Source organism: Penicillium mononematosum (assembly GCF_028829835.1).
Source record: "Penicillium mononematosum strain IBT 11891 chromosome Unknown utg000003l:1.0-8172316.0:1.0-8177699.0, whole genome shotgun sequence".
Classification (NCBI taxonomy): Eukaryota; Fungi; Ascomycota; class Eurotiomycetes; order Eurotiales; family Aspergillaceae; genus Penicillium; species Penicillium mononematosum.
The window spans coordinates 2,314,817-2,332,200 of record NW_026643273.1 but is presented as its reverse complement, the minus strand read 5'-3'; the positions used below and the strand labels follow the sequence as shown (position 1 = coordinate 2,332,200).

The 17,384-nt window shown below is 49.4% G+C and overlaps 5 protein-coding genes across 5 annotated transcripts; 2 read left to right on the top strand and 3 right to left on the bottom strand.

Annotated features, from left to right (window-relative positions):
- Positions 1–284: 284 nt before the first annotated feature.
- On the bottom strand, positions 285–3,277 carry N7519_005837 (proteasome regulatory particle base subunit RPN1; the record flags this gene model as incomplete). The annotated part of the gene is made up of 6 exons (XM_057292613.1): positions 285–311; positions 364–1,490; positions 1,552–2,677; positions 2,735–2,899; positions 2,967–3,031; positions 3,139–3,277. 6 exons carry the CDS (start codon positions 3,275–3,277, stop codon positions 285–287), a joined length of 2,649 nt encoding a protein of 882 aa, XP_057147424.1.
- Positions 3,278–3,891: 614 nt separating this feature from the next.
- Positions 3,892–6,024, bottom strand: N7519_005836 (uncharacterized protein; the record flags this gene model as incomplete). The annotated part of the gene is made up of 3 exons (XM_057292612.1): positions 3,892–5,033; positions 5,096–5,347; positions 5,403–6,024. The coding sequence occupies 3 exons, from the start codon at positions 6,022–6,024 to the stop codon at positions 3,892–3,894; spliced, it is 2,016 nt and encodes a 671-aa protein (XP_057147423.1).
- Positions 6,025–6,362: 338 nt separating this feature from the next.
- Positions 6,363–8,761, top strand: N7519_005835 (mismatch repair ATPase MLH1; the record flags this gene model as incomplete). Its single annotated transcript, XM_057292611.1, has 4 exons — positions 6,363–6,401; positions 6,471–6,650; positions 6,697–6,963; positions 7,016–8,761. The coding sequence occupies 4 exons, from the start codon at positions 6,363–6,365 to the stop codon at positions 8,759–8,761; spliced, it is 2,232 nt and encodes a 743-aa protein (XP_057147422.1).
- Positions 8,762–9,814: 1,053 nt separating this feature from the next.
- pps1 (tyrosine/serine/threonine protein phosphatase PPS1) lies at positions 9,815–12,134 on the bottom strand (the record flags this gene model as incomplete). The annotated part of the gene is given in 7 exon segments (XM_057292610.1): positions 9,815–9,941; positions 10,008–10,064; positions 10,122–10,242; positions 10,299–10,931; positions 10,945–11,193; positions 11,247–11,333; positions 11,393–12,134. The coding sequence occupies 7 exon segments, from the start codon at positions 12,132–12,134 to the stop codon at positions 9,815–9,817; spliced, it is 2,016 nt and encodes a 671-aa protein (XP_057147421.1).
- A 3,426-nt stretch (positions 12,135–15,560) lies between these two features.
- Positions 15,561–16,667, top strand: N7519_005833 (glutathione S-transferase family protein; the record flags this gene model as incomplete). The annotated part of the gene is made up of 3 exons (XM_057292609.1): positions 15,561–15,572; positions 15,631–16,512; positions 16,563–16,667. The coding sequence occupies 3 exons, from the start codon at positions 15,561–15,563 to the stop codon at positions 16,665–16,667; spliced, it is 999 nt and encodes a 332-aa protein (XP_057147420.1).
- Positions 16,668–17,384: the final 717 nt, after the last annotated feature.

Here is a 17,384-nt window from a genome sequence, read left to right as displayed (position 1 = left end):
CTCTCAAACGTAGATGTATACAAGGGCCTGGTTCAAGATGAGTTCTCTACTCGTAAACCAGGCTCTACAAATCCACCGAGCTCCAAAATACCTACTGCATAGTCTACTTATTCATAGATCCAAGCAGATGTAGTAGAAGCCAGACAGATAAAACTGTAAAAATAAATCCATGCTATTCTTCATTCGTTCTGAATACATTAGATCCAACGATAACCCGACCACTATACGAGTCCCGCTGGTTGCGAGCAATGGATGTAAATCGGGGAATATCTAGTCTAGCTTGCTTATTCGGGGTTTTCATAGTCCGGGTTCTGGAACATAGGTTAGTACTGGCAATTTGCACTAGAGATATGTAATACGTACTTTGCGCAAGATGACCAAGCCTTCGAGTGTGCTGCTCAGAGGGATGTACTGCTCATCCTCGAGCTCGGCTCTCTCACCGTAGGCCAGGAGCACTGGCGTGCTCTGAGTCTGCCATCCAGTGATGGTCTTCGGACGACCCGCCTGGCCGACCACGTCCACAGCCTGACCAACGCGGACGTTGACGGTGAGTGGCTGAAGGTCCTCATCGAGGGTAATAAGGAAGCGGGGGAACATGGCGGTAATGAGGAAGTAGAGCAGGTAGTGATGTTCAGCGAGGATGAATTGCTTAGCATCGATGAGCGATACAAGCACAGTAAGCAAACCCGCTGCTGAGACACGGGAAAGGACCTGTCGGTCGGTGTGGAAGGGATTAAGCGTCATGGTACCCTTGCCCATGTGTAGGAGACCCTGGGCGATGCGAACCATGAATAGTGAGTTCTGGTCGCGGTGGTAGTAGCTGGCCAATTGCCGGAGAAGCTGTGCGATACGGGCATTGTTGGTACCAGCGCCACAGAGACCCATGGCGAAGATGGCATTAATGGCAACATCGTTGTCATTGTCGTGACTGTACCGGGACAGTGTGTCGTAAACCTTCATTTGTGGGTTGCTGGGGCTGATCAGGCCCATAGCCAGGGGAACAGCCCGGCGAATGTTGCTAGATCCGTAGTGCATGAGGTGACCGAACTGGCGGAGAATCATATCCTGTCCGACATCCTCGCCCATGGAAATGAGAGACAGACCGAGAACAGCATACGACTGAACAAGCTCATCGCCCTTGTTCTCCTCCTTTTCTTCAATGAGGTCATTGCAGATGTGGAGAAGCTCTTGTAGCTTGAGCACCGTGCCAGTACCTGCCCAAGCGCATACTGAGGCAAGGACTGAAGTGGGCTTAGCCATGGGGTGGTCAACTGCCTTGAGGATGTCGAGGATGACATCAACCTCCTCTTGGCGGCCGAAGTACAGAAGTGCCAGACCAAGGGCCATGAACCTTGTCCACTTGTCCTTGAGCTGCTTCTGACGCTCCTCATCCATCAAGGTCGTCGCGATTGCCTCGCTAACCTGGTGGTTTGATGAACCAACAAAGATGAGACCCAGTGAAACTGCTGCCATGGCAGACAGCTGCATGTCTAGTGAGGCGTCCTCCACAATCGGGGAGGAGAACCTCAAGCAGTTCTTCCTTGTTAGAACCGGCATATGCCAGACCAAGACCCATGATGGATGCAACTCTCATCGGCACGTTCTTCGCCTCAAGGTTGTCGGGATCACTCAAGAGGGCAAGGGCGGGGTCAGAGTCAAGTCGGACGCCGGAGTTCAGGATACCAATAGCGAGCAGTGCACCAGCCTTAACCTGGTCTTCTTGCGCGTAGGTGAACTTGTCGATTTTATCCAAACCGTCCTCGACATCACGGTGTAGCAGCATACCCAGCGACGCAGTTGTAGAAAGCATGCCATCATCCTTGGTCTTCCACACCCACGGGCGCTTATCACCCTCCACTAGCATCATCTCATCGTTACCAAAGCCAGAGTTGGCAAATGAGTTGACAAATGCGCTGGCCAAGTTGTGTCGTGCCGAATCAAGATTGGTGAGGCCGGCTCCGCGACTGCTCTCAAGATGTGTCTTGTAGATATCCTCCGGCATCTTTGGGTCCAGAATATTGAGTTCTTTGCCCAGAGACTTGAAGTGCTTCGGGATAGAAGTGTTGTTGAGACAATCAGCCAAGGCCTCTCCCTCCTCATCCTCGGCCGGGAGGTCGAGCCAGATCTGCTGCCGGGCGACAAGGAAAGCCATCTGTTTCTTCAAAGACATATCAGTCGTGGCGTGGATATCACTCTTGATGAGCTCAGTGTCGTTCAACCGGATAGCGAGCACGATCGCTTGCGAAAGCTTGTTGTAGCGGACGTAGATCTCGTGGGCGGTTCGAAGGAATTGCTGATCTTCAGGGTAGGTGAGTAGATTGACCATGCTGACCATATACAAGCAGACTCGAGCATATGTGTTCTCGTCGACGAATTGAGGAATATCTTCGATGATTTCCAGTTCGCTCATGAGATCAACAGCATCGGCTTCAGCGTTATGACTCAGGAAATAGGGCACCAGCGACAACGCAAGGTCCACTAGATCCTGGGTATCCTGCTCTGCGTTCAACCGGTTCTGATATTCTTGTCCAATTTCCAGTGCGAGATGTCGGATATACTCGTGACCCCAAGAGCCAAGGTCTTCCGATTTGGCCAACAAGCGGTATTTGATGGTCTCCAGCTTCTCTTCATCTCCGTAGGTCATTCCAAGCACAGACAGCATATCGGCCAACGAGTTCTAGGAAGAAGACTATCGTTAGATATGACAAAGCGATATAGGCGCCGGAGAACTAACCTGCACAGGGCCTGGGACCCATTTCTCGTATAGCCCTGCCAGGTCATCATAATGGGGTCGGAGGAACTTGAGAGGCTTAGGAACAGCTGTCATGGAGGAAGTAGAAGTCTTGATAAAGTTCTTGATTGCATCCAAAGCAGGCCCATAGAGCGAGGTATCGGGTTCCTATTCAGAGCAAAGAAGAGGATTAACGTCATCGTGCTATGCGCACGGGACAGGAGGGTGACTGTACCTTTAACCGCTCAACGAGCATCTCAAGTTCGCTCTTCAATTGTTGATCCTCTTCACTAAGTTCCTCTGTAGAGAAGCTCCGTCAGCATGTTGCTTCGAGTGCTACCGTGGAGCCTTGAGAGAAACCACATGCTCCGTTGCGAGAACCTTGGGAATGCCTTATCGCAACGTACCTTCTTGAGATGCCTCATCTTTCTTCTTTTCGTCTGCTGGCTTCTCGCCTTCGGTCTTCTTGCCATTCAACTCACGAACATCATCAACCTTGCCCTTGCCCTTGTCGGCGGAGGTTGGCCGTTCGCCCTCGTTGGCCATTTCTGATGGTAGCTGGGGACCAAGTCGGGGGAAAATCGAAGCGGCGTGGGAGAGGTAGGTATCAAGCAGATGAGCAGAAGATAGTATTACAACGCAGAAATAGATGAAATTCTGCAAGTAAAGAGTAATGCAAGTGGATTGTAAGCTGGTGATGGAGAAGCAGAGCTCGGTCTGGTGCAGCTCCGGAATTAGATTACATAAGGTGCCAAGCCCTCCAGGGCTGCGGAAGGCCCTCGTCATTGTTTTGGACTTGCGATGCAACGCAACGATTTCACTTCTCTGACTCGAATCCTTATGACTTTGATTTACAGAATGATCTTTGGGGGTTTACGTTCAAAGGAATATTTCATTTCCTGGTTATACATAGAAAAATCCTCGGTGCGGTTTTTTGTTTTTACTGCCTTTGTATACATCTGAAAGGAACATCCAAAAACAGGTTGATGTGTTCTTACATGTAATGTCCATAATATCATCTTGGACCGAAGAGATCGGATTATTCGATGGTACGTCGTCAAGAACATGCGCCGCACGAGCGGCCGACTATCCACGTGTATCCTGAACTTGGTAAACATGCCGGTGAAATGACACTTCAGATCCTAGATATCGCCGGGAGTTCATTCTTGAATGCAAAATAATAGGTCTGTCGAGGGCTCATCAACCTTGCTATCTCTGGCACATCCTCCGTAGTAAATTCGAAATTGCTGGGCGTATTCTTCGGTCTGTTGGGTGTATGCCGCGGCCGTTAATCCCTCTCCGTCGTATGAAAGCAGAGGCAAAGCATCAAGATCAGGAAGACCTGAAGGGAACAAGTCAAGCAATGGCATAATAGTTGATGCACGGTTTAACGATTTTTCAATAGACCCAAAGCCAGAGGAAACCCCACCTTTCAGCGGCTGAGTAGGATCATGAATAATTTGAGTGGCTTCTTCGCCCGAGGTTGCGGGATTGCCGTCCCCGAATTCTTCTGGGGGCTGGTAGAGCTCGTTGTGTACTGTGGCAATCGAGGAAGATTTGATGCCTGGGAATGCTGGATAGAGGAGATAATATCCTCTGGCCCGGATCATCTCAAGCATGTGTTCCATAAACGCCGGATATTTCTCCGATATAAACTTTGTTTGGGGGGCTGCCGCGGATTGTGGAGTCGACAAGCGGTTAGCCATGAAGGAATGGAATTCCGCCCATGCATCACCGAAATATAAAGCTGCATTACTATTGGGGGCCTGCCAGAGGAACGAGGGAAGAAACTGTTCTTTGCCTTCAACGGTCATGGGCGGCGGGGTGAAAGATTGGCTATCACCGGTGGGTTTTGATGACGGTAGTTCGAGTGAAATACCGATCATCTTCGAGAATATACGCTTGGCTCGGGAAGACTGTTTGTAGTTCAGTACAGCAAACTTCAGGTAGTGATAGAACGATGGTGCAAGCTCCGTCTGTGGAGATAGCAGAAGCAAATGTGTCATCCCAGGGTCCCGTGGATAGAATGACTCCACAGTTCGAAGCGATGATTCCGCTGTGTCCATGCCATGCGGTTGAATGCGCCGCCGAATAGTGATTCGGCCAGGAAGCTGGGTCAGCCCGCCCAAATGTTGTAGAAATTGAAGCAACTGCGAATCTACCCGCTGCGGGAGCTCTATTGTCAAGCTTGGAGTCGATCCTAAATAGTCGGCTGCATCCAATGACTGGATAAGCCTGATCAAAGATCCAGAAGATTCGGAGGGTGCATGCACCACCATTTTGATTTGCATATTATTCCACGCTATTATACGCACGATCAGCATTCCCGGACACGACGTATCAAAGAAGGGGAAGATGACTTACATCGAAGAGCTTCACTATCTAGCGAGGCTATCCACATAAGGTCCCTTGAAGCAGCAGAGAGAGCAACGTGAGGGAGGCCAGTTTCTCGAGAATAGACCTCAACTCCGGCCCAGAAAAAGGAATCCTCCCACGCCCGACCTTGTGTAATGATAACATCGGGGCTGATGTAGGTTTGTATGTTTTGCAGCCCTGCTATCACTGACCGTTTCATACGACCATCTGTAGATTTGGGTGCATAGTCCGGCCGAGCATCTGTTGTCGCTAAGTCAGTAAAACGTGTTTGGCCATCATAATCTGAATAGCATACCGTGCCAGGTCATCGGGCATTCACTATCTCTGATTCTGTTAACTTCTTTGATTCCTTCAATCGAAACTTCCTCCTTTCCCATCAATGTGAAATGCACATAGTTCAGCCGTTGACCAGCCATCCGACAAGCTAGGGGCAAAAGATCCGACACAGTGTGGAGACTTGAGGCTGCAAACACAACTGCACGGCTGGCAGATTTCCGTGAATACTTGTAGCGAGGAAGAGAGTTGGCCAACTCGTAGAACTTGATCATCCCATCATAAGCTTCCTCATTCTGGTTCGATTCCGACACCTTGACTGGTGGCAAATCGCCCGGTTGTACAGTATCTGGCTTGGGAACAGCAGGTGGCTTGTCTGAGCCAGCCCATCTGGCAAGGGTTTCTTCTCGTAGCTTCGCGATCGCAGGGTCGTACCGATCTACGGCGGGCCTCAGGTCCGTCGGCATGTGCTTGAAGAACTCGTAGATGAGAACAAGCGCAATAATCACAAACAGTATTCGGCGAGGTCGAGGCATTGCTCGGTGCTGCAGAGGTAGGAAGCGTGCTCGATCAGATGGTCGATGGTCGTCATCTTTCTTGCCCATCTCTTCATCAGCCCGAAGGGGCATCTTTACGCGGCTCATGATGTGCGCCCAGAATGATTAAGCGCAAGCTCCGTGAGCTCTGTGGTTCCCTTTATGACATCGAAGCAACCAATAGATACAGGGAACAAATGCGACCGAAGTGTTGCGTATTCATTGCAAGAGGAAGAATGGGAAGAATGCAGAGCAAACGATCTCCGCAAACAATGACGCTGGGCTCTCTTATCGCCTTATCGGATCTTCGCCTTTTCTCCAACTACGCGCAGTTCGCAATTCACTTCCCCGCCGAACACTTTCCTGACAACTGCAATTCATGATGGAAGACGATATGCATATTGATCCTATCGATCAGCGCGGCACCAAGCGCGCAGCAGAGGAATATGAGCCTCCGGAACCCCCCTAAACCAAAGAAAATCAAGGTAAGGCAACGCGTGCACATGAGTCTCGTCGTATACTATCACATAGAGCAAATACTAAGTTCCACACAGGCGTTGGATCCCGATGTCGTAAATAAAATTGCTGCTGGGGAGATTATTGTTGCCCCAATGCACGCACTGAAGGAGCTCATCGAAAACGCCGTCGATGCTGGCTCCACCTCGATTGAAGTCCTGATTAAGGAAGGGGGTTTGAAACTACTCCAAATTACCGATAATGGCCATGGTATTGACGTAAGTTATCTTCGATGTTACAGGGGCCGTCTCTGACTTTATCTAGCGAGATGACCTTCCTATCCTCTGTGAGAGATTCACTACATCTAAGCTCAAAGAGTTCGAAGATTTGACCTCCATTGGGACATACGGATTTCGCGGTGAAGCTCTCGCTAGTATCAGTCATATTGCACATCTGACAGTCACAACGAAGACTGCTGGATCCAGCTGTGCCTGGCGAGCACATTACGGAGATGGCAAGTTGATACCTGCAAAGCCAGGCCAGAATGCAGCACCCAAGGCAACGGCTGGCCGAGGAGGAACTCAAATCACCGTAAGTTAAGCAGATGAAAATACGGCATGCTCTCAAGTTAATGAGTCCCAAGGTGGAGGATCTCTTCTATAACGTCCCGACTCGTCGGAGAGCTTTCCGCTCGGCAAGCGAGGAATATGCCAAAATTCTCGATGTCGTTGGCCGATACGCCGTGCACTGCTCCGGGGTCGCTTTCTCATGCCGCAAACACGGAGACTCTGGTGTGAGCATCTCGACTCCGGTAAGCGCAAATACGGTCGACCGGATCCGCCAGATACACGGTAGTGCTGTGGCGAACGAGCTTGTTGAGTTCAAAACCGAGGATACGAAGTTCGGGTTTCGCGCTTCCGGCCTCGCTACGAACGCCAACTATCATGTCAAGAAGACAGTGATTCTACTTTTCATCAATCACCGCGCAGTGGAGTCGACTGCTGTTAAGCGTGCAGTTGAACAGACTTACTCTGCCTTTTTGCCCAAGGGCGGCCACCCTTTCGTCTATCTTGATCTCGAGATCGAGCCTAACCGTGTTGACGTCAATGTGCACCCGACAAAGCGTGAAGTGAATTTTCTAAACGAGGACGAGATTATCGAGCTTGTTTGTACTGAAATCCGATCCAAGCTGGCTGAAGTGGACTCGAGTCGCACATTCCTAACACAGAGCCTCCTACCTGGTGTGCAGACGATCGAGTCCATACAACGCGATCAAGGCGCTCCAGTCCACGAGGGTACAGCAGAGGCAATAAAAGCCGGAGCGACACCCAAGACACCAGCAACCACAAAGAGACCCTACGAAAACAACCTCATCCGAACAGATTCCAAAGTCCGCAAAATCACAGCAATGCTAGGCCCAGCCACAGCCTCACCCCGCGACCCATCGAACCCAGAAGCACCCATAGAAACCGACACGCCAACGACATCAATCCTAGACAACGGCCTGCAATACGAAACAACAGATCGTCAACCCCTAAAGATCGCCCTCACATCCGTCAAGAGTCTCCGAGCCTCCGTCCGCTCCGAAATGCACAACACACTAACAGAGATGTTTGCGTCACACACGTACGTCGGGCTAGTCGACGAGCGACGCCGACTCGCAGCCATCCAATCAGGCGTGAAGCTATACCTAATCGACTACGGACTCGCATGCCATGAATTCTTCTACCAAGTGGGCCTAACCGACTTCGGGAACTTCGGCGTAATCCGACTCGACCCAGCGCCGAAGTTGGTAGATCTACTGAAAATCGCAGCGGAATCGGAACGGCAAGAGCACGCCGACTCCAACGGGGAAGAGGCCGATTCCATCTTCGCTAATGCACCGGAGATGATAGCGCGCACGCTCGTCGACCGTCGCGAGATGCTGAACGAGTACTTTTCGATGCAGATCAGTCCCGACGGAAACTTGCTGACCATCCCGCTGTTGCTGAAGGGGTATCTGCCCGCGCTGGCGAAACTGCCTCGGTTCCTGCTGAGGCTTGGACCGTATGTGGACTGGGGTAGTGAGGAGGGTTGCTTCCGTACGTTTTTGCGTGAGCTAGCTGCTTTTTACACGCCTGAGCAGCTTCCGGTTCTTTCGCGGACTGTTGCACAGGACGCGTTGGGGGAGTCGGCTATGCAGGGGCCGGTGGTAGCCGATGGCTCCGAGGTCGAAGACGACGATGAAGATGCTTTTTTGAGGGCGCGTCGGGCGCAGATGGTTCGCATGTTGGAGCATGCTGTTTTCCCGGCTCTGCGTGCACGGTTGGTTGCCACGTCACGACTACTGCGGGGTGTGGTTGAGGTTGCAGATCTGAAGGGGCTGTATCGGGTGTTTGAGCGCTGTTGAGTAGAGGCTATCGTATGATCATACAGGTGTATTATACCGATTTATATTTACGAATGACGAATATCTGTCCGCTTTCCAGGGGACATTCGGGGGCGCCCATTGGTCATCCGAAATCGAGTCCGTATATCGATTGCGCGCTTGACTTGGTATGTATTCACATAGATCTTACAAGGAATCTTTAATCGAATCGAAAGTTTGTGAAGCCCGGACGAGAGAATAACATTAAAATGATCAGCAGACGCGCCTGTGATCGTCGAGCTTCTGACAACGCCAACCCTAGATAACACATAGTCCAAAGCCCAATGGGGAGGGGACTGAGAGAAGAGAAAAGGAGCGCGACAGAAATATGGAAACAAGACCGCAAAGGAATAACAATTCAAATGGATATGCATGTTGAGAAACGAATAAGTATCTTTTCGAAGGCTCCAGTTCAAACGTGCAGCGTGGCATGAAGACATAACCCTGGACAGGGCGAGGTGTATCATGAGAAAATGCTGGTAAATGATATGGGCAGAAATAACAGTGCAAATCCTGGATTGTTGGATGAAACAGAAATAAAAGAACAAAAAGAACAAGGACTAGAAATCGAAAGTTGAAAACAGAAAGACAGAATAGGGCAAAATCAAGTAGTAGAATCAACAAGATGGGCTGGCTAAGAAGAAACAAAATATCGGGCCAAACAGAGACAGCAGAAAGTCATTGCATCGTGTATGATGGGTGCAATATCTCCCATGCCCTGAGGTCTTCCAAACGCCGAGCGCCAAAGATCATTCAAGGAGTCGTCTCTTGTTCGTTGAATTCGTGCAAAGTCATTGTATCGTAGTGTAGTATCTCGCGCATGGATGAGGTGAAAAAAAAACACGCATTAAGAAGAAAATAGGTTTGGTGTCCGGGCCGAATGTTGACCCTCGGGAAGTTGGTAGAGAAGTGATGTGAAGTGCTTTCAGCGTTTGCGCTCGCGGCAGGAATGACCATTGCGTAGTGCCCGATGACCTGTCCTTATAATCCTGATCATGTGGATTTGAGGTGGGCCTCTTGAGCTCGAGGCTACCCTTAATGCCTCGAATAGGGCTTGTTGAGCAGAGCTATCTCACGCGCAACAGTTTCCCATTCAAGCTCTCGCTTGATGGACTGGCCTCGCTTTTTCATTTGATACTCCTCCCATTGAAGAAGTTCATAGCTGCGGATAAGTGTGAGCAGATTCCTCTTTTTATATGTGAGGGTAGAAGAATTCAATGAGACTTACACAAAGCGAAGATGAGGTTGGATGATGACGTTGAGTCGCCTTGCGCGGACAAAGCAGCTATCAAGAATTAGCATCATCGGCCCAGCTAAACGACTTCATTGGAAATTAACTTACTATGCACGCGGGAAAGAGAGATTTTTGGACGCCATGACTTCAGCGATGCAAATACTTGCGGATCTTGAAACACCGACTCGACAATGAACCAATGTGGCCGTGCCATCGCGCTTTCCTTGTTCTGCAAAGGATTAGCATAATGAAATTGCAATGAAGCAACAAATCTGGAGGACCTACCAATAAAGTCCAAACAACGATCAAACTCCTGGCATAAAGGATCAATGCCATTGTCTTGGACATTGTCAATGTACATCAAATTATCAGGGCCCCAGTTGGCGCGATCCGCATCTGTCCAATTGACAGCCTCGCCAATACTGAGCACACGCTTGATCCCAAGTTCCCACAGAAGCTCCGGGTTGCTTGCGTGATTCAAATTGCCCAGATACAGATACGGCAGGATGCGACTAGGGAAGGAGCCATCCATGTTGTGAAACCAATGCGGATCCCCGATTTCCGAGGGATCCGTGGACTGGGTCGCGGGGCTTTCCTGCAAGAGACGTCCTTGAATATGACATAGGAAAGCAACATCTGTTGGATAGGCGAAGAAGTTGCGTTTCTTATCGCAATGCAGTCGAAGCCAAGCTTCAGGGGCAGACACGCCCTCTGCAAACATAAAGTACGCCACTGCCAACAGCGAGCTTTCGGTATAACCGTCCGCGCAGTGGATGAGAATCTTCCGGGGTTTCCCGCTCGATTTAGTCATTACGACATCTCCGTCGGTCTCGAGCTCTTCCGATGAAGTTTCCGGGTGTGCGAGATAGTAGATCCACCTGATGGTGTTGACAATATCCTCCACTTCCCGTGTGTTCCCTGATGGAAGCACGAGAGATCCCGATGAGGGGAAACTCTAAGCGCTGGGGACCACTTTCTATCTGTTTGTCGAGCATTGCGAGGAACCGTGGACCAGGAATGTTTGCCATGTCGCATGCCTCGATTAACAGGTCATAGCCCTCTTCCTCTGGTGACCCAAGAGCTTCAATGTGGAAGGACTCCGGAGTAGGCCCGAGCCAAACATTACGCGAAATCTCGGATGCCTGGGACATAGTAGACATTTCCAGTCGCTCCCATTGGACTATCAAATGGTTAGCATAAACTCTAGGCGCGCCGAGGTTCCTTTGAAGTTACCGAAATCCATAACTTGGCCTGTCGGTAGACCTCTCGCATCGATGGCAATGATCTCTGGATGTTTCTCGGCAACATTGGAAAATTTGTCTGGGGAAGTATATCAATCGCTAGTCCATGAATGCGAGAAATGGGGTAGAGTAACGAACCGGCAAGAATGAAGGTGTTGTACGTCGGTCGCTCCTCCAGGGGATCCATTTTCGTTCGCCATAACCGTTGCGCTTTGGCAAACTGGTTGGCTAGTTCAACAAGTCCGCTATGACTGTTATTATCTTCAGCATAAATCACAATATCCGACATCGCAGCCAGCTTCGCAGTTTGTATTTGGAAATTTCGGACGGAGAATCCCTCGGGAGGATCAGCCATCAAAAAATGGGATGACGGCGCTATCACCTCATGAGGGCTTACTGCGCCCTTGATGCGCGACTTGCTCAAGTCACCTCCAAGCTTTACCACGGTGAGGCCTCGCCAGCACTTCGGGGTGTGACGTGCATGTCGTTTGCGACTCGTAAAGAACCCCAGCTGCAAGTGGTTGTCGCGGTGCAACCCATGGAGCCAAGGGAACATCAGAGATGCATCTGGTAAAGGTTGTGATGCTCGGTGAGCAATTGCCGCTGCTAATTTGTCTCCGTCGATGGCATATACAGCTGGAGATGACGGTCGTCCAATGCGCATTTTCTCATCTGGAGGAGACAATAACGAGGAAGGTTGATCGCTAGACCGGGACACGGAGGTAGGCTGAGATGTTGGAATAGGGCCCGTGGGGCATACTGGGATATGTTTGTTTGGGACAGGACTTGATCGTCGGTTTACGGTCAAGGCTGGGGGAATAGGAGAGGGAGGAGGGGTCGAGTGATGCAGCGCCTGCTGCTGAACTAGTACAGTGGCCATGACGACTGACAAAACGCGTGGTTGAGAAGTAGGTGTGATATTGTGATGAATATGGTAATGTCACTTGAAATGGCAACACTTTTGAGAGTTGAATCAAATGACGGTTACATCCTTTGTAGTCGAGATGTGGTGTGGTGTACCCAAAGCAATGGTAATCTGACTCGCGAGTGATTGCAAGCACAGCTACACAACAGTTGTTAGCCGAATTTCCTTAAGCGCGTCGCAAGTGTGGGCCAGTGTAGTGAAACTTGGACAGTCGCAAAATGTAGGAAGTAAATAAGAAGGATCCAAGTTCAGGGGGAGGGGATCATACAATACCAGAGATAAGGCAAGGGGTGAGGAATGGAAAGATAAAGCAAAGTTCGCAGGGAGAGACTTAAGATAAATGCAGGAGATGCATCAAGTAGAAGGACAAGGAGAGAAAAGAGAAGTGAAGTGGAGAGCAATTGAGGGGAAGATAACGTGGGACAAGATCTGACGAGTGTGAGTACATGTACATTGTACAGGACGTACCCAAGTGAATTCTATTGTTTATACATCTGTAACAATACATGTATGCATTTTACTGGAGGATATATCTCATCATCATCACTTCTCATCATCGTCATCATCCCCAAATGGTCCATTAATTCCAGTATCCACAAGCTCCACCGCCGCGGGTCATTATCCGCGTAACCTTGTATACATGATTCGATGATGTATACATCGGATACCTGGAGATTCCGGCATTTCCCCTTTTCTGAAAGACAGGGATTCTGACCACTTTTCTCTTAATATCCATAAAAACTACTTTTCCTGCAAATAGCGGACTGACATTTTACATGTGGCCAATCATCCAATGGGGCAGACCCCGATGACGATGAGATTTCCTATCGTTCTCGGCCCTTCCAAGGTTGTCTGTGCGTCTGGAGAGGGGTTTTAGGTAAGGCGCTTCTCCTCTCTCCTTCCTCAAATGCCTGGGGAACAAAGAACTTTATCACCCCGCTCGAGAGTCGGGATCCACATCGGATAAGAAAGCCCTGCCAGCCGGAGGTCGAGCCATTTCATGTCCATGGAAGCAGAAAAGTCAATTTGTCAACCCAGATACGGGGAGTCCACGGGTAATTGAAGATATCACACCTGGGCATATATGTTACAGCTTTTCGTCTGGGAGGGATATATTACTGAATCTCAATTTTCGGGAACTGTCCTAAAACAATTATATGTGTGTAATATGTAATGTGAAAAACCAATCAACATACTACTCCTTTAAGACATCGCCTAAAAGTACATATATCCAATGTAACCTATACAGGGTTGGGACTAACCCCGGATCGCCACTGCGATCCACTCGAGGTGGGGGGACATCACAACGTTAGATATAATATGCCCAATAGTAAACAGATGCCCAATCCCGTCAATATCCATCCCCGAAACAACAAAACTGATCTTGTGACGAGGATGTTTCAATGCAGGTGCCCAAGATTTGAAGATACATAAGACCGTCACGCCAGTGCCTAATAACAATAGATAGGTATCTTTATGTAGGTATGCCCAGGTCCCGAAGGTTTAGGGTGGCACAACAGGAGATTAGTCGGCTTATCTTTTCCCTCGCGTATCGCTGAGCCTTGGGACCACACAGGAGAAACGTTCCATGTTAATCCTCATTGGCTACCCATCTCCTGTAACCAAGCCAGACATCACAGAAGTGGGCCATGTCAGGCGGAGCGCCGTCTTTTGAACAATCGGACAACTTTCTGCAGATCCTGCCTCGACTCTCAGGTCTGCAGATCTCGAACATCATAGACATCATAGACATCATGACTGGATGTATACATCGTTTAGTCGGGTCGGTAAAGGCTATGTCTACAACTTTGACTTATCATTAGGTATGAAATATGCCTCATGCAACTACTGGGATAGCATATATATTATTGGTGGTGTGCCTGAGGTAGACGCGGGCAAGTCGGCACTGGGATTTGGGGGTATGGGATATGGATACTCCATGCGCCAGTCGGAACGTGCAGGAACTGCACATCATCGGGCAGAAATAAAATAGACTGTCCTTGTCTTGGATCTGACACAGCACGTTGGCTGTCACAGCCCCAGTTAGGATATCTAGTCTACACGGTTCTTTGCTACCGAACAGGGGGTTCCATTTCACATACCAGTGGAGCCACATGGTGATCGGGTCGTAGGCCTGGGCACGGGGTTATGCATATTGGCTGTGCCATGCGCCACATTGTTCAAGTGTTCAGCATCCTGGGCTAGTATAGGCCGGTTATCTGACTTGGGCATAGCCTTCTGTTAAGCGAAAGTCAACGACTAAGAGCCCAGTTTCTTCAATCGAGCGGCATGAACAACGACCTAATGAGGGTTGTTTCAGTGGTCCATGCATAAGGGACCCTGTCGTGCCAGGCGGGTAGCTGCCGTACCTTGTTCCCTCGCGCTTGCGAGGTATTCCTTCCACAGTTTGGTACACAGGTCTAGATTGGAATTTTCGAGAACTGCCTAGCCTTTATTGGTGACGCGCGGCAGACTCAGTTCACGCCTGCATATGTAGGGAACCTGACCGGTGCTTACTTTTTCCCAAAAGCTGGGCTGCGGATGTTGAAGCATTGGGATGTGGTGACACCCTCTATGTGAGCAATATGGCCGGTGAGTCATTATCCAGCCCAACTGGTGTAGATATTTCCCATGTGTTAACCAAAATTTACATTATCAACTTTTTCATTCATTGGACTGCCAGCCAGGGTACATCGAGGATGGTGGACATGAATCGCTCCCGCAACGAATAATATATATATTCAATGAAGGTGACCCTCTTCTCTTGTCTACTAAGATTGGTCATTTGTCAAACAAGCGCACATTGTCCATAATAGGTCATTCATTTCGTTCACGCCGACTATATACATGCATCCTCAAAAATCTGTGTTCAATTACTTCGGCATCAATTTCGTAAGAGCCTCCTTGTGGAGCCACTGGTGTATAGTATCATGACCGGCGCATCAGCGCGTACGGTCGTTGGAAGGGAGTCGACACTCGTTTTGAAGGCATTGAATGACCATATATGACTGAATAAAACTTGGTATACGTGCATACTCGCGCTTGTTAATGCTTGCTGTGTAATCGGTGGTCTCTGCGCAATCTACTTATGCGATGACGCAGTACCCTACCTACCTAGGTACCTAAGGTAAATCTGTGACGCATTTGTCAGCATTTGTCAGCCCCATGAGGTGCCCCCGGGGCCAGGTGCCCAGGTGCCCAGGTGACGTGCCCTATCTTCAAATGTCACATTTCATGCCATTGCTGGTATATAGGAAAAGCTAGATTTGACACTTGAATAAATAGTTAGTCGGAGTAAGGTAGAGCTCCAATATCTTCACTTCTGAACTTCGCTTCGAAACTATCCGGGATCCGACGGGTCTGCGTGGCAGAATTGAAGCAATGACAGACCAAGTGAGCCCGCTACAACATCCCTTCTAAAGCTCTAGAAGGAACCAACTAACTCCCAAAGAACACAAAAATCTACAAACACGCCGACTCAGACGGTCACTTCCGTCGCAAAGATTCATCTTTCCGCTCTTGGATCTCGCGCGATCCATCGACCGAATTCCCCGCCGAAAAGGACCGCTACGTACTATATATCAATTACGGCTGCCCATGGGCACACCGCGCCAACCTCGTGCGTACCCTAAAAGGCCTGCAGGATGTGATTCAAATTGCCGTACTAGATCCGGAACTTGGTCCGGAAGGATGGTTCTTTTCTGGTCGTAATGGATCCGATAAAAGGGACCCGGTGTACGGATTCAAGCTCCTCAAGGAATTGTATCTGAAGGCGGATCCCCATTATGAGGGCCGGTATACGGTGCCCACACTGTGGGATAAGAAGAAGGAGACCATCGTCAACAACGAGAGCAGCGAGGTCATCCGCATGCTGTACTCTGAATTCGACGAGCTCTTGCCGGAGGCTTTCCGCGAAGTCAATCGTCCCGGGGGTGGATTGTATCCCGAGCATTTGCGCGGCGAAATTGATGAAATGAATGCGTGGGTTTACCCATTGATTAACAATGGTGTCTACAAAACAGGCTTCGCGACGACGCAGGCGGCATATGAGGAAAATATCTATCCACTGTTCGAAGCTCTGGATTGTGTTGAGGCACATTTGGGTCAGCCCGGACACCAGCCGTTTCTCTTTGGAGAGTATATCAGCGAAGCTGATATACGTCTGTACACCACGATTGCCCGCTTCGATGTGGCGTACTACTTGATCTTCAAGTGCAATTTGAAGATGATCAGGCATGATTATCCTCGTATTGATCGCTGGTATCGTCGGCTGTACTATGATGAGTCGGAATTGACTCGAGGGGCGTTTAAGAAGACGACATATTTTGATGTTGTGAGTACACTCGCGTTAGATCGGGGCTTTCAATAGCTGACTATATGTAGTACAAAATTGGATATGTTGCTGCGCTTGGTAGGAAGGCTGGTAATGATCAATTGGTGGTTCCAGCTGGGCCTATTCCCGATATCCTGCCTCCAGAAAAAGAGTAGAAATTCTATTTCTGGGGCCCTCAGAGTTACCTCAGACTGACTATTCAATGAATGATAATTTTCCAGGAAATGAGCGTGCAGCAAGCTCCTATGCATAAGTCTTTTATACAGCAAGACCAAATTAGGGGGCGTCTCAGTATTGAGCCGATGTGATACTTATTCCTTTCAATCACTTTAGATGGCGTTCACAAATCAGTAGAATCACGGGTTTCAGTCGCTGTTGCCCTTTGGACCCTCCGGCTTCCCCGCTTTCTCCGGGCAGTCGTCCAAAGTCATGTTATCACTCTCTCAATAATTGCACAAAAAATGCAGAAAGCCGTGGAGAATTGCATCTTTTCTGGTTTCTCAAGGATGGCCCAATGGGGTCCATACAAGGGCCCATTACTATCGCTGCGCTAAGAGAGGGCCTGGTACATGACATCCGGTTCGATGGATCTAAAGATCAAGAACTTCAATCGCGTGTGAGTGTGAAGCAACCTGACAATAAAATCCATCCTGCACGCCTCACGTCCCGGAACTATCCATCAATCGTGTTTGAAGTTGCTAAGACCGAAACGGGACTACAGCTCCAGACAGACACCGAAAGGGGTTATTTGAATGCCAAAACGAGGTTTTACCAGTGATCACAATTCATATCGGCAAGCGCAACCAAACGATGGCACTTCGGAGGTCGACTGTAGAGAATGGGTTACCGCTATGAAACAGGAAGTCAGGAAG